General features: G+C 50.4%; 1 protein-coding gene across 2 annotated transcripts in view; it reads right to left on the bottom strand.

Moving 5' to 3' along the window:
- Positions 1–565: 565 nt before the first annotated feature.
- LOC133083663 (heparan-alpha-glucosaminide N-acetyltransferase-like) overlaps positions 566–13,466 on the bottom strand; it is a 41,505-nt gene continuing 28,604 nt past the window's right edge. The window contains exons 6-11 of one of the 2 annotated variants that reach the window (XM_061179768.1): positions 5,426–5,495; positions 4,677–4,774; positions 3,151–3,227; positions 2,522–2,552; positions 928–1,088; positions 566–744 (exon numbers count right to left, since the gene is read on the bottom strand). In XM_061179768.1, coding sequence (XP_061035751.1) covers positions 656–744; positions 928–1,088; positions 2,522–2,552; positions 3,151–3,227; positions 4,677–4,774; positions 5,426–5,495 — 526 coding nt within the window. In that variant the 3' untranslated portion in view covers positions 566–655. The remainder of the gene's footprint in view (positions 745–927; positions 1,089–2,521; positions 2,553–3,150; positions 3,228–4,676; positions 4,775–5,425; positions 5,496–13,466) is intronic. The other variant, XM_061179769.1, reaches the window with a different exon arrangement.

The raw sequence follows: 13,466 nt of genomic DNA, 5'->3' as shown, positions 1-13,466 counted from the left end.
AAGGGTCCGGCTCAGTGTGGGGACAAAGTGCGGACGCCCTCGGCCCTGAAGCCACGCCCCGCCCCGCCCCGGCCATTCCCATCAGGAGTGTGGATTCAACTCACATCCAGCAGGAACCTGCAGACCCAGTGCAGGCCGCGGACTGTCCCTGCCCTGCAGGCTACGTGACTGTATCACTGCCCGAGGGTAACCCTGTAAGGACCCCCGCAGTGTGTCCTCCTGGGAGCAGCGGCCCTCTGTTGGGTGATCCATCGAATGGACTTTTCTGTGACACCTTCCCTTAGGACCCCACCTCCTCCCGTTGCCTGAAGCCTTAGTGCTTCTTGCCTGAGGGGTTCACCTGGCACCTGCCTGGATAAGTACGTCTTCTTTCTGCTAATGACACCGTAAGCCCCTTGAGGACGGTGGCTGCTGCCCTCCCCGGTTCCGACACTGGTCCCCAGAACAGGGCTCACATCCTTCCCTCAGCTTTTGTGTCCCTCTCACGCCACTCAGTGACAGAGATGTCATACCTTTCCCGCAGCCCGGGGGCATTCAGGTGATGGCAAGGTGGACCCTTGAACAACAGCCTTACTGTGAAAGCTGATGAAACCACAGCGGCAGGAGGGCGGCTCTGAGAACCAGTGGCCTGGTCTGGCCCCTGCTCTGCCCTTCACTACACACGGACACAGAACCTCACTCTCCCAGCCCCAGGGTCTCCTTTGTACAGAAGGCTTTGAGCGGACTTGGTGGCACCTCCCAGGCCTAAAATTCCAAGATAGTAATAATAATAATGCCCAGAGTCATACAAGCATTAGATATACTTTTCTAGTAACTGTTCTTTTTGCAGGTACATGAGATGGAGAAACTGCACTTCTTTCAAATTATAACACATCGTTTCCCTATTTCAACCTGAATACATTCTAACAGAGGGGAAAAAATACTTACGTGGACCAAGGCAATAATTGGGGTTCACGATGACAATTCCTATACAGATTAACAGGAAACTCCTCCATGCAATTTTCCCCAGCAATCTGAATTTGGAACATCCCCGCTGCAGAACGGAAGTCATTGACAGAAAGATCGAAGATCCCATAATAAACACAAACCTAAAAAAACAACAGCTATTACTAGGTGGCCACTTCCAACTTTTTTTGTCTCTATGTCATTAGTATTTTATAACCAAATATGTAAGAGAAGCAACACGTGATTTTTGAAAGAAACCGACGATTGAAACCACTTCCGGTTTAGTGGTGGAGAAGAATCAGAATGCTGGGCTGGAAGGACTGTGCACCTTCTCGTCCTGTCTTAGGGGGAGATCCTTCGGGACTGACTGCAGCTTCCATGGACAAGCCTCCCATCAAAGACAGACAAACCACTAGGTATAAAATAAGCTCCAAGGATGTACTGTACAACATAAGGAATACCAATATTTTATAATAACTATAAATGGAGTGTACCCTTTAAAAACTGTGAATCCCTATATTGTACACCTGTAACTTATATAATGTTGTACATCAACTATACGTCAATTAAAACAAAAGGAACTCCTCCCCCACTCAGATAAACCTGAGTTCACATTAGCAGTGAAACACTGGGGACCAAAGACGCAAACCAGTGGCTGGTCCTGCTTATAAATGACGGAGGCAAGTTGCTCAAAGCATCTCAGCAAAGACACAAAAGCCACGTTGTGCAGGGGCCAGAGTCCCTCAACAGGGGAATGCTCCGGGCAGAGCGGGGTACTCCACTATTATTTATTTTATTTTATTTTATTTATTTGTTTATTTATGGCTGCATTGGGTCTTCGTTGCTGGGCACGGGCTTTCTCTGGTTGCGGCGAGCGGGAGCTACTCTTCGTTGCGGAGCGCGGGCTTCTCATCGCAGTGACTTCTCTTGTTGCGGAGCATGGGCTCTAGGCACATAGGCTTCAGTAGTTGTGGCTCGTGGGCTCAGTAGTTGTGGCTCACGGGCTATAGAGCGCAGGCTCAGTAGTTGTGGCGCAGGGGCTTAGTTGCTCCACGGCATGTGGGATCTTCCCGGACCAGGGCTTGAACCCGTGCCCCCTGCATTGGCAGGCGGGTTCTTAACCACTGCACCACCAGGGAAGTCCTCCACTATTATTTTAAAGTGTAACTTATTACTATCCTTAACTGCTACAAACTTATCAGAATTCCCTGATACTGATATACTGCATACCTTTTAGGAACTAAGATGTTTAAATTTATTTTCAGGATTAGTGGAATATTCAGAATATATGATTTCCTACGAGATTCCAGGATCTGGTACATCATATCCACACTAATAAAATGTTCCCTCTGAAATCAGCAGTCTTTTATTCTCACGTGTCTTAGATAAGCACGAGGCCAAGTGTCAGAATGATTCAGGAACCCGGCTTTCAGAAGGACCTCATCACGCCATCACCTGTGGGCAGCACAGGCCCGCAGCCTGGAACTCAAGGCTGGTGTTGGGAAGGTCCAGCATCCGCTGAAAACAAAACTTTGCAGATGGGCTACGAAGAGCGGATGGCGGATTTGCAACTCACCACGGGAACACAAGGTCAGCCACCGTCAGTCCTGCAGAAGAACACAAGCACGACAGTGAGGAAAGGACCTGGAACGTCGGTGCTCCCTGACCCGGGACGGCTTCCATCTCACACTGACGGGGCGAGTCCTGGGAAAACCTTGTGAAGCAGCCCCGAGCTCCCTAGACTCTGCGGCCAGGGGCCAGCCCGGGCGCTATCTGAGAGCACCCCTGCTGTGGGAGCACCACAGAGAAGTATGCGGACAATCTGTGATCTTAGGCAGATCTTACTCAAAACCCATCCTAAACCAACCCCCCAGCCAGATTCACAGCCACTATTCAGCACCACTCCGACCACCCCCAGCTCCACGGCATCCCCAGGCGGACCATGAGTCTCGGGGCAGGACGCCCATGCGGCTGAGGTACAAGGCACACCTAGAAGAGGACAAGGATCGTTTACAACGTGATGACAGCGAAGCATCTCGGAGCCAGAGCACATGAAAGGAAGAACAGAACTGAAGGCTGACAGAATGACCTAAGGGGCCTCTGTGGGGCTCACCTCTAGAACCCCTGGGGGACGCCGAGGAGCCCTCCTACCTGCGGCTCTCAGAGGGCCCGCGTCAGCAAGGCGACCTCTCGGCGGTGTCTTACCGTTCCAACTTGCATGCTTGAAGTACCAGTATCTCCCACCTCCGTAGTTTACGAAGACCATGAGGATGAGAGCGATCCTGCAAAGCCACAAAGATGTGCTCTCAGGGCCTGGGCATGTGACAAGGATGGCCCGGCTGCAGGACACAGGTGCCGTCATGATACAAGCAGACACGTAACGAGCAGGAAACTCCCACTTCTAACCATCACGGTTAGGACCCCGCGCTGAAGTCCTCTCTGCCAACACTTCCAACATGATGTCTGAAGAAAAACTTGCACCAACACTGAACTGTGTAACTTGAAAACGGTGCAAAACATTCCTCATGACTCCACTTTGTGCTAATTACTTAGATGTCTCAGGTTAAAGAACTGTAGTGGGAGGGGACAGTCTTCAGGGTCAAGCCCTGGGTCCCTCTCTCTTAGGAGCCACTGGACCTCAGGCGAGCCCCTCATCAGTTCTCTGTGAAGGAGGGACACCCCTGACCCGGGGACCACGGGCACCATGATGGAGAGTAACATACATCACAGCACCTAAACGGTGCTTGAAATATCTTAGCACTTAATCAATGTCAACTCCCGTCCACCTGTGAACATCTCTGAAAGAAAGAGGAATACAATAAAATAGATTCTGCATGTGCTGTTGTTTGCTGCTAATTTCTCAGAATGTGGGGAATAAAAACGTTAGTATGTCAGTGGGTGATTTGTGGGCACTCTGGAGCCCAACTTACTCAACTCTGTGGCTCAATTTCTTTATCTGTGAAACAGGTGTATTATTAAAAGTATATACTTCATAGGATTGCTAAGAGATTAAAGAAATTAAGACAAATTGGAACAGTGATTGGCATACCATAAGGACTCAAAACTGTTAGCAGTGGTTACTATTAGTATCATTACTGTTATTACTGCCTGGCTTTGGATACACACACAGGAGCACTCAGAGCTCGGGAAGCTGGGTCAGAGTTATCAGGTTATCACTGGAGTTTGAAAGGCCTCAGTGGGAGAAACAGAAGACCTGACACCTAGATATTGCTTTTCAGCCATGCAGTTTTAGACTCTATTTTCAGAGTTTGGTCCTGGCCTTCGTTCTTTTCCCAGAACTGGAAAATAACAATTTACTGCAGGACTCTGTGGATTTGCTATCAGTTGATATCCGAGCTGCTGTGCGAATGGTGGAGGAGGCTGAGGGTTCCGTTTCCAGACTGGGGCACCGGCCCATTGGTCCAGGGCTGAGCGGACACGGGGCGCTCGGGCAGCTGCTCACACGTGTGAGTGGCTTTCTCAGCAGCACCTGTGCACCAGGGGAGGCGGGCTCCGGCCTCTCCCACTGCTGCTCTCCAGTGACACGTCACCCTGGCTCTCATGACAGTTTTCAAGTCAGAAGAGGCTGCCGATTTCTCTTTAGGGCAGGAAATCCTTTCTAGCCTAGAGAGTAAAAGGTCCGTGAAATGCCTCCCGCTGCAAGTGGGTGGACTTAGGAACGTGCCATCCGAGGCCACCTGTGCCCACGTGTCACCAGGGAGCCCACATACCCGCGGAACGTGTCCACGCAGCGGAGGCGCAGGGGGGTCGCCGACTGACGCCAGGCCTCTGGTGGGGGGTCGCCCGCCCTGCTCGGAGACCCCAGCTCCTGCCGGAAAAGGGGAGAAAAATGCAAACAGTTCATAACACAAAAGAGTAAACTACACTTTCCTGTGTTTTAGGGAAGAAATTAGCAGACTGAAAGCCAAGGATCATTGTTCTGGATAACAGTTTAATTTGCTTTTGTAAAGACCCCACCTAGAGGTTAGGTTTTTCACTTTATTTGGTTTATGTGCCTCCTGCTGAGCTCTCGGTGGCCATGCTGATAAATGACCACAAAGGAGCAAGAGTACCAGCAAGTTTGTCCATAAGTGGACACAGATACGTCCATAATTAATCGATTAACACAGTATGTTTAATCATCACAGCAGGCCATCCCATGTATAGATTTAATACTGATGTCTCTCACTCTTTTATCTTAATCTTGATACTCTCTACTTAAACGGATTGATTCAACAGTGCTGCCTGAAGAGTGAAAACCATCTCCACACCCAGCATCACAAAGCAGCTCAAGCTCCAGCCTCACAAAGACAGGGGGGGCACCCTTCACGGGGCCAGCGAGGACTGCTGTTTACCAAGAAGGCAGGACACATGACCTGGCCTTGCACAGCATGAGATAATTAAGATTACTAAACAGCGGTCTGTAAATCCGAATCTAGGAAAACACCCAAAGCACACACGATGCGTTTTAACAACTCACAGAATTGATGAGGCCATCAGTTTCCTGAGAATTTATGGCTTTAGAAATCCAATCATGAAAGTCTTCCAAGCTGTAAATAAATAAAAGGCCTGGTTAATTTGTTTTCCTCGGCAGAATTTTCAAAATGGTATCATATTGAAAGGAAATTAATTTAAAGTTCACATTCTATACAAGTCAAAGAATTAAACATTTTAAAGTGTTTTAACGAAACGGAAGTAGAAATCCAAGTACTTTCAAATGCTTCACCCTGACAGCATGGTCTCCTGATCGATGAGACAGGAATAAAGACAGAGCTTTCGTTCAAGAGTGTTGTGAGGAAGATGGCGGGGTAGGAGGACGTGTACTCACTCCCTCCTGCGAGAGCACCGGAATCACAACTAACTGGTGAACAATCATCGACAGGAAGTCACTGGAACTCACCAAAAAACAACCCCACATCCAAAGACAAAGGAGAAGCCACAATAAGACGGTAGGAGGGGCGCAATCACAGTAAAATCAAATCCCATAAGTGCTGGGTGGGTGACTTACAGACTGGAGAACACTTATACCACAGAAGTCCACCCACTGGAGTGAAGGTTCTGAGCCCCATGTCAGGCTTCCCAACCTGGGGGTCCGGCAAGAGGAGGAGGAATTCCTAGAGAATCAGACTTTGCAGGCTAGCGGGATTTGACTGCAGGACTTCGACAGGACTGGGGGAAACAGAGACTCCACTCTTGGAGGGCACACACAAAGGAGTGTGCGAATGGGACCCAGGGGAAGGAGCAGTGACCCCATAGGAGACTGAACCAGACCTACCTGCTAGTGTTGGAGGCTCTCCGGCAGAGGCGGGGGGTGGCTGTGTCTCACCATGAGGACAAGGACACTGGCAGCAGAAGTTCAGGGAAGTACTCCTTGGCGTGAGCCCTTCCAGAGTCTGTCATTAGCCCCACCAAAGAACACAGGTAGGCTCCAGTGTTGGGTTGCCTCAGGCCAAACAACCAACAGGGAGGGAACCCAACCCCACCCATCAGCAGACAAGCAGATTAAAGTTTTACTGAGCTCTGCCCACCAGAGCAACACCCAGCTCTACCCACTACCAGTCCCTCCCACCAGGAAGCTTGCACAAGCCTCTTAGATAGCCTCATACACCAGAGGGCAGACAGCAGAAGCAAGAAGAACTACAATCCTGCACCCTGTGGAACAAAAACCACATTCACAAAAAGACAGACAAGATGAAAAGACAGAGGGCTATGTACCAGATGAAGGAACAAGATAAAACCCCAGAAAAACAACTCAATGAAGTGGAGATAGGCAACCTTCCAGAAAAATAATTCAGAATAATGATAGTGAAGATGATCCAGGACCTCGGAAAAAGAATGGAGGCAAAGATCAAGAAGATGCAAGAAATGTTTAACAAAGACCTAGAAGAATTAAAGAACAACACCTAGAAGAATTAAAGAACAAACAGAGATGAACAATAACTGAAATCAAAAATACACTAGAAGGGGTTTCCCTGGTGGCGCAGTGGTTGAGAATCTGCCTGCTAATGCAGGGGACACAGGTTCGAGCCCTGGTCTGGGAAGATCCCACATGCCGTGGAGCGACTAGGCCCGTGAGCCACAACTACTGAGCCTGCACGTCTGGAGCCTGTGCTCCGCAACAAGAGAGGCCATGATAGTGAGAGGCCCGCGCACCGTGATGAAGAGTGGCCCCCGCTCGCCGCAACTAGAGAAAGCCCTCGCACAGAAACGAAGACCCAACACAGCCAAAAATAAATAAATAAATAAATAAATAAATTTATAAAAAAAAAAAAAAAACTAGAAGGAATCAATAGCAGAATAACTGAGGCAGAAGAACAGATAAGTGACCTGGAAGACAGAATGGTGGAATTCACTGCCACCACAGAACAGAATAAAGAAAAAAGAATGAAAAAAAAAGAAAAAGCCTAAGAGACCTCTGGGACAACATTAAACAGAACAACATTCGCATTATAGGGGTCCCAAAAGGAGAAGAGAGAGAGAAAGGACCCAAGAAAATATTTGAAGAGATTATAGTTGAAAACTTCCCTAACGCGGGAAAGGAAATAGCCACCCAAGTCCAGGAAACGCAAAGAGTCCCAGGCAGGATAAACCCCAAGGAGAAACACGCTGAGACACATAGTAATCAAACTGACAAAAATTAAAGACAAAGAAAAATTATTGAAAGCAAAAAGGGAAAAACGACAAATAACATACAAGGGAACTCCCATAAGGTTAACAGCTGATTTCTCAGCAGAAACTCTACAAGCCAGAAGGGAGTGGCATGATATATTTAAAGTGATGAAAGGGAAGAACCTACAACCAAGATTACTCTACCCAGCAAGGATCTCATTCAGATTAGACGGAGAAATCAAAAGCTTTATAGACAAGCAAAAGCTAAGAGAATTCAGCACCACCAAACCAGCTCTCCAACAAATGCTAAAGGAACTTCTCTAAGTGGGAAACACAACAGAATACAAGGACTTACAAAAACAAACCCGTAACAATTAAGAAAATGGTAATAGGAACATACATATCAATAATTACCTTAAACATGAATGGATTGAACGCTCCAACCAAAAGACACAGGCTCGCTGAATGGATAGAAAAACAAGACCCATATATATGCTGTCTACAAGACACCCACTACAGACCTAGCGACACATACAGACTGAAAGTGAGGGGATGGAAAAAGATATTCCATGCAAATGGAAATCAAAAGAAAGCTGGAGCAGCAATTCTCATATCAGACAAAATAGACTTTAAAATAAAGAATGTTACAAGAGACAACGAAGGACACTACCTAATGATCAATGGATCAATCCAAGAAAAAGAACAATTATAAATATATATGCACCCCAACATAGGAGCACCTCAATACATAAGGCAACTGCTAACAGCTATAAAAGAGGAAATCTACAGTAACACAATCATAGTGGGGGACTTTAACACCTCACTTACACCAATGGACAGATGATCCAAACTGAAAATTAATAAGGAAACACAAGCTTTAAATGACACAATAGACCAGACAGATTTAATTGATATTTATAGGACATTCCATCCAAAAACAGCAGATTACACTTTCTTCTCAAGTGCACACGGCACATTCTCCAGGATAGATCACACCTTGGGTCACTAATCAAGCCTCAGTAAAGTTAAGAAAATTGAAATCATATCAAGCATCTTTTCTGACCACAGCGCTATGAGATTAGAAATCAATTACAGGAGAATGCGCCACGCGAGCAGTGGCCACGGACGCGTGGTGGCGTGGTGCACAGCGCCCCGGCCTGCAGGCGTCTCCAGCAGGCGCATCCAGCACACGCAGACGAGTCCTTGGACTTGGAGGAGGCGGCCACGGCAAGCAGAGGCTGTGGAAACCTGGAACGATTCTGCCTTCATACTTGGCATTGACTCAGAATTCCTTGAGTCCTGGTCAGACGCTGTGAGCTGATTACTGCCCCTAGCATTAGATCAGTCCATAGGTAGTGGGAGCAATGGCTGTGAATCTGTCCATAGGTAGTGGGAGCAATAGCTGTGAATCTGTTGGAGGATTGGTGCAAGGGGATGGACCTGGACCCCAGGAAGGCCGTGCTGATCGTGGGCATCCCCGTGGAGTGTAGTGAAGAGGAAATTACAGAGACCCTGAAGGCGGGCTTACAGCCCCTGTGTGCCTACCGTGTGCTGGGCAGAATGTTCAGAAGAGAAAACAAGTCTAAGGCACTTTTCATCGAATTGGCTGACGAGGTCAATTATGCTACGATGCCCAATCAGATCCCAGGAAAGGGAGGTACCTGGGAAGTGGTGGTGAAGTCCCGTGGCCCAGACGATGAATTTATCAACAGACTGAACTACTTCCTGAAAGATGAGGGCCGGAGAATGGTAGATGTGGTCAATACCCTGGGGCATAGCACTTACCCTGAGGACGTAGAGCCAAAAGGCTTGGCTCAAGTCGAGCCACCAGTCCCGCAGCCTCTGAAAGCAAGCATGTGGTACCCAAAACTGAAGGTGTTTTCGGGACGCACATTCCCAGACCCAGGCGAAGAGAACTTTGAAGCCTGGCTAGAGCAGGTGACTGAGATGATGCAGATGTGGCAGGTGCCTGAGGTAGAGCAGCAGCGGCGTTTCCTGGAAAGCCTAGAGGGCCCCGCCCTGTCCCTCATACAGGTGCTGCGGGCCAACAATGACTCCATGACTGTGGAGCAGTGCCTGGACACCCTGAAGCAGATCTTCGGGAGTAAAGAGGACTATAGAACCTCACACTTAAACTTCCTCCAGACGTGCCAGAAGTCCGGAGAGAAAGTCTCTGATTTTTTGCTACGGTTAGAGCCCCTGCTGCAGAACGCCCTGCAGCACAGCCCCTGGTCAGTGAGAAGCGCAGACATGATTCGCCTGAAACACGTCCTGGCTCAGGCCTCCGTGAGCACCGCCCTCCAGGGCAAGCTCAAGCTCCTGGAGCAGCGAGGGTGTGCGCCCACTTTCCTGGAGTTACTGAAGCTCATTCGAGATGAGGAGGAGTGGGAGGCCACCACGGCAGTGGCCAGGGAGAAGCAGAGGCAAGTGGGAAGGGGCCGCAGGGCCTCTGGCCCCCAGGTACTGGCAGAAACCAGTGTGCCAGCCCCTCCGGTCATGGTGCAGGCACGGCTGTTTCGTGGGAGCAGCGCTGAGACCGTCCAGGAAGGGGCTACCCTGTCACTGAAGCGCAGGCAGGTGCCGTGCCTCTGCGGGACTGGGGAGGAAGGCCACAGCCAGGCAGCGTGTCCTAGGGTCGAGAACCAGCCCCCAGCAAAGCAGAAGCCTCAGCTTGCAGCAGAGGAGTTCGGAAACGAGATGGGGGCTGGGGCCGTGAGCCACCCCAAGCCCGAGGAAGCATAGGCTCAAGAGATCCAGGCACCCCCTCCCCTAGCAGGCAACCCAGATATTTTAACGAGGGGAAGGGGCAGTCCGCAGGAACACTGGGGGCCTTGACTGGGGCAGAGGGGCAGGGCAGCCAGGCTCAGGCCCAGCCCCCTCGGCATCCACCAGCTGGAAGGGACTCCACCAACCAAGCCAAAGTCAGCTCAGGGAGGCACCGGCGACACAGCAGGGAACCACCATACCCAGCACGAGGGGTACCCGAGCCTCAGACAGAGACCCCAACACAGCAGAGGCTGAGAAAGGTATAGTCGGGGGCTCTGGCATCAGCCCTGTCTTCCGGCCACCCTCAGACGCCCACCCTGTGGGCTCTGAGCTAATGATGCTGATGGGACCCCAGGCCACGTGGGGCCTAGAGGCGCCTCCCCCGGGGCCGCCCCTGCCGGAAGGAGCCAGCGCTGGCGCTGGCGAGGAAGAGCTGCGGGGCGGAGAGGAGGTGCCCCGGAGGGGACACCGCAGGGTCCAGCCCATCTTCAGGATCATCTACACCGCTCGAAGGGAGCCCCGCCCCAGGAAGGCAGCCCCCTGGAGCCTCTGTGCAAGTGAGGGCCGGGGGCAGTCTCCTCCCCCTGCAGCCTGCAAGGGCAATAGGGACAAGGACCGCAAACGCTGTGAGGAGACGACCCCAGACGAGAGCGTCAGCTCAGCTTGGCAGGCAGGGCGCTGAGTACCTGGTGGCCCAGTACCCCACAACTGGCTTTGGTGTGAGTTGGGGGTGCAGGGAAGCGTTTGTTCCAAAGGAGGAGGAGGAGGAGACGGAGGAGACGGAGGAGGGAGACATGGAGAAGAGGACAAGGGGCAGGAGGAGGAGGGGGGTCCGGGCGGGGTCCAAGAGAATTTGTTGGCGGGAGGGAGGAGTGTTTTGTTCTACCTAGGTTTGTGCATGGCCACTGGAGACCTGGGACTGGCCTGGAGAACCACAACTCACCAGCTGCCAATGCCAAGGCCAGCCCCAAAGCCTGCCACCTGGGAGCAGCCCTGAGTGGCCAGCCCCAGCCTAGGTGAGGGGCACCTGCAGATGGCTGCCAGCCACACTGGCCTGGGAGACGTTAGGGGCCACTCAAGGTGCCTGGGCCTCCCTCCCGAGAGGGGACCCCTATTCAGTGTCCCCCCTCTGGGGCAGGCTGTTCCCTGTGCTGGCAAGCCCAAATGTGTCCCTGTAGGCCCCAGAGGGACCCAGGTGTCAAGGAACCCCCCCCCAGCCCCCGCTCCCCTCCCCCCCAACACACACACCCTAGCCATCGTCCCCCCGCGGAGCCCTGTGGTGCGCCACGTGCCAGCCAAGGCTCTGGTCTCTGTGGGCCAGTGTCACGAGCTCAACGTGTGCTTTCTGGGCGTAGATTCAGGCCCAGCGCTGCTTCTTGTTGTGGAAATGTGCGTGTGCTCTCCTCTGAGCAGTTCCCCCCACCCCGGCCCGGCGCGGAGACCCCGAGCCCAGTCCCAGGAGCCGGCGGGGAGGACGGGATGGACGAGGTCACAGCCAGCGCCCACCCCAGGACCTGGGAGCCCACCTGGGACCTTGGGAAGGAAGACCTGGACCGGGGCTGCAGGAGGTCTGTGGGAGGACCCCGGGGCCTGTGCTCTGCTGGGCCACCCCACTGTTCCTCGGGACTCCACGTCCTCGGCTCGGTGGCACGTGCCCTGCTGTGGGACTGTCCTGTGCCCGCCATAGGGCAGGGCCAGGCCCCGGGCATGTGGGCCAGAGGGGGAGGGGCTGCCCCGGGGGGAGCGGGCATTGCCAGTGCCCATTGTCCTGGCGAGAGGCCACCCGCGGGGCCCTGAGGAAGGGAGACTGGGGGGGGATGGAGGGCTGCCTGGTGGGGTGCAGTAGAGGCACCTTGTTGGGGACCCTGGGATGGGGAGCTGGGACCTGTTGGATCCGGTGGCCGTTAGAAGTTCCTCTGTGTGTTGTTATGCCCTGTGTTCAATGGTTTCAGTCAATGTTTCTCTTTAATAAATTTCCCTGAAAGTTTAAAAAAAAAAAAATCAATTACAGGGAAAAAACCATAAAAAACACAAACACATGGAGGCTAAACAATACATTACTAAATAACCAAGAGATCACTGAAGAAATCAAAGAGGAAATCAGAAAATACCTAGAGACAAATGACAACGGAAACACAACGATCCAAAACCTATGGGATGCAGAAAACGCAGTTCTAAGAGGGAAGTTTATAGCAATACAAGCCTACCTCAGGAAAAAGAAAAATCTCAAATAAATAATCTAATCTTACACCTAAAGGAACTAGAGAAAGAAGAACAAACAAAAACCAAAGTTAGTAGAAGGAAGGAAATCATAAAGATCAGAGCAGAAATAAATGAAATAGAAACAAAAAAAACAATAGCAAAGATCAATAAAACTAAAAGCTGGTTCTTTGAGAAGATAAACAAAATTGATAAACCATTAGCCAAACTCATCAAGAAAAAGAGGGAGAGGACTCAAATCAATAAAATTAGAAATGAAAAGGAGAAGTTACAAAAGACACCACAGAAATACAAAGCATCCTAAGAGACTACTACAAGCAACTCTATGCCAATGAAATGGACAACCTGGAAGAAATGGACAGATTCTTAGAAAGGTATAACCTTCCAAGACTGAACCAGGAAGAAACAAAATATGAACAGACCAATCACAAGTAATGAAATAGAAACTGTGATCAAAAATCTTCCAACACACAAAAGCCCAGGACCAGATGGCTTCACAGGTGAATTCTATCAAACATTTAGAGAAGAGCTAACACCTATCCTTCTCAAACTCTTCCAAAATATTGCAGAGGGAGGAACACTCCCCAACTCATTCTATGAGGCCACCATCACCCTGATACCAAAACCAGGCAAAGATCACAAAGAAAGAAAACTACAGGCCAATATCACTGATGAACATAGATGCAAAAATCCTCAACAAAATACTAGCAAACAGAATCCAACAGCACATTAAAAGGATCATACACCATGATCAAGTGGGGTTTATTCCAGGAATGCAAGGATTCTTCAATATACGCAAATCAATCAACGTGATACATCATATTAACAAATTGAAGGAGAAAAACCATATGATCATCTCAATAGATGCAGAGAAAGCTTTCGACAAAATTCAACACCCATTTATGATAAAAGTCCTGCAGAAAGTA

The sequence above is a fragment of the Eubalaena glacialis genome, unplaced genomic scaffold (genome assembly GCF_028564815.1).
Source record: "Eubalaena glacialis isolate mEubGla1 unplaced genomic scaffold, mEubGla1.1.hap2.+ XY scaffold_474, whole genome shotgun sequence".
In the NCBI taxonomy this organism is placed as follows: Eukaryota; Metazoa; Chordata; class Mammalia; order Artiodactyla; family Balaenidae; genus Eubalaena; species Eubalaena glacialis.
The sequence above is the reverse complement of the archived record's forward strand: the minus strand, read 5'-3'. Positions and strand labels throughout refer to the sequence as shown.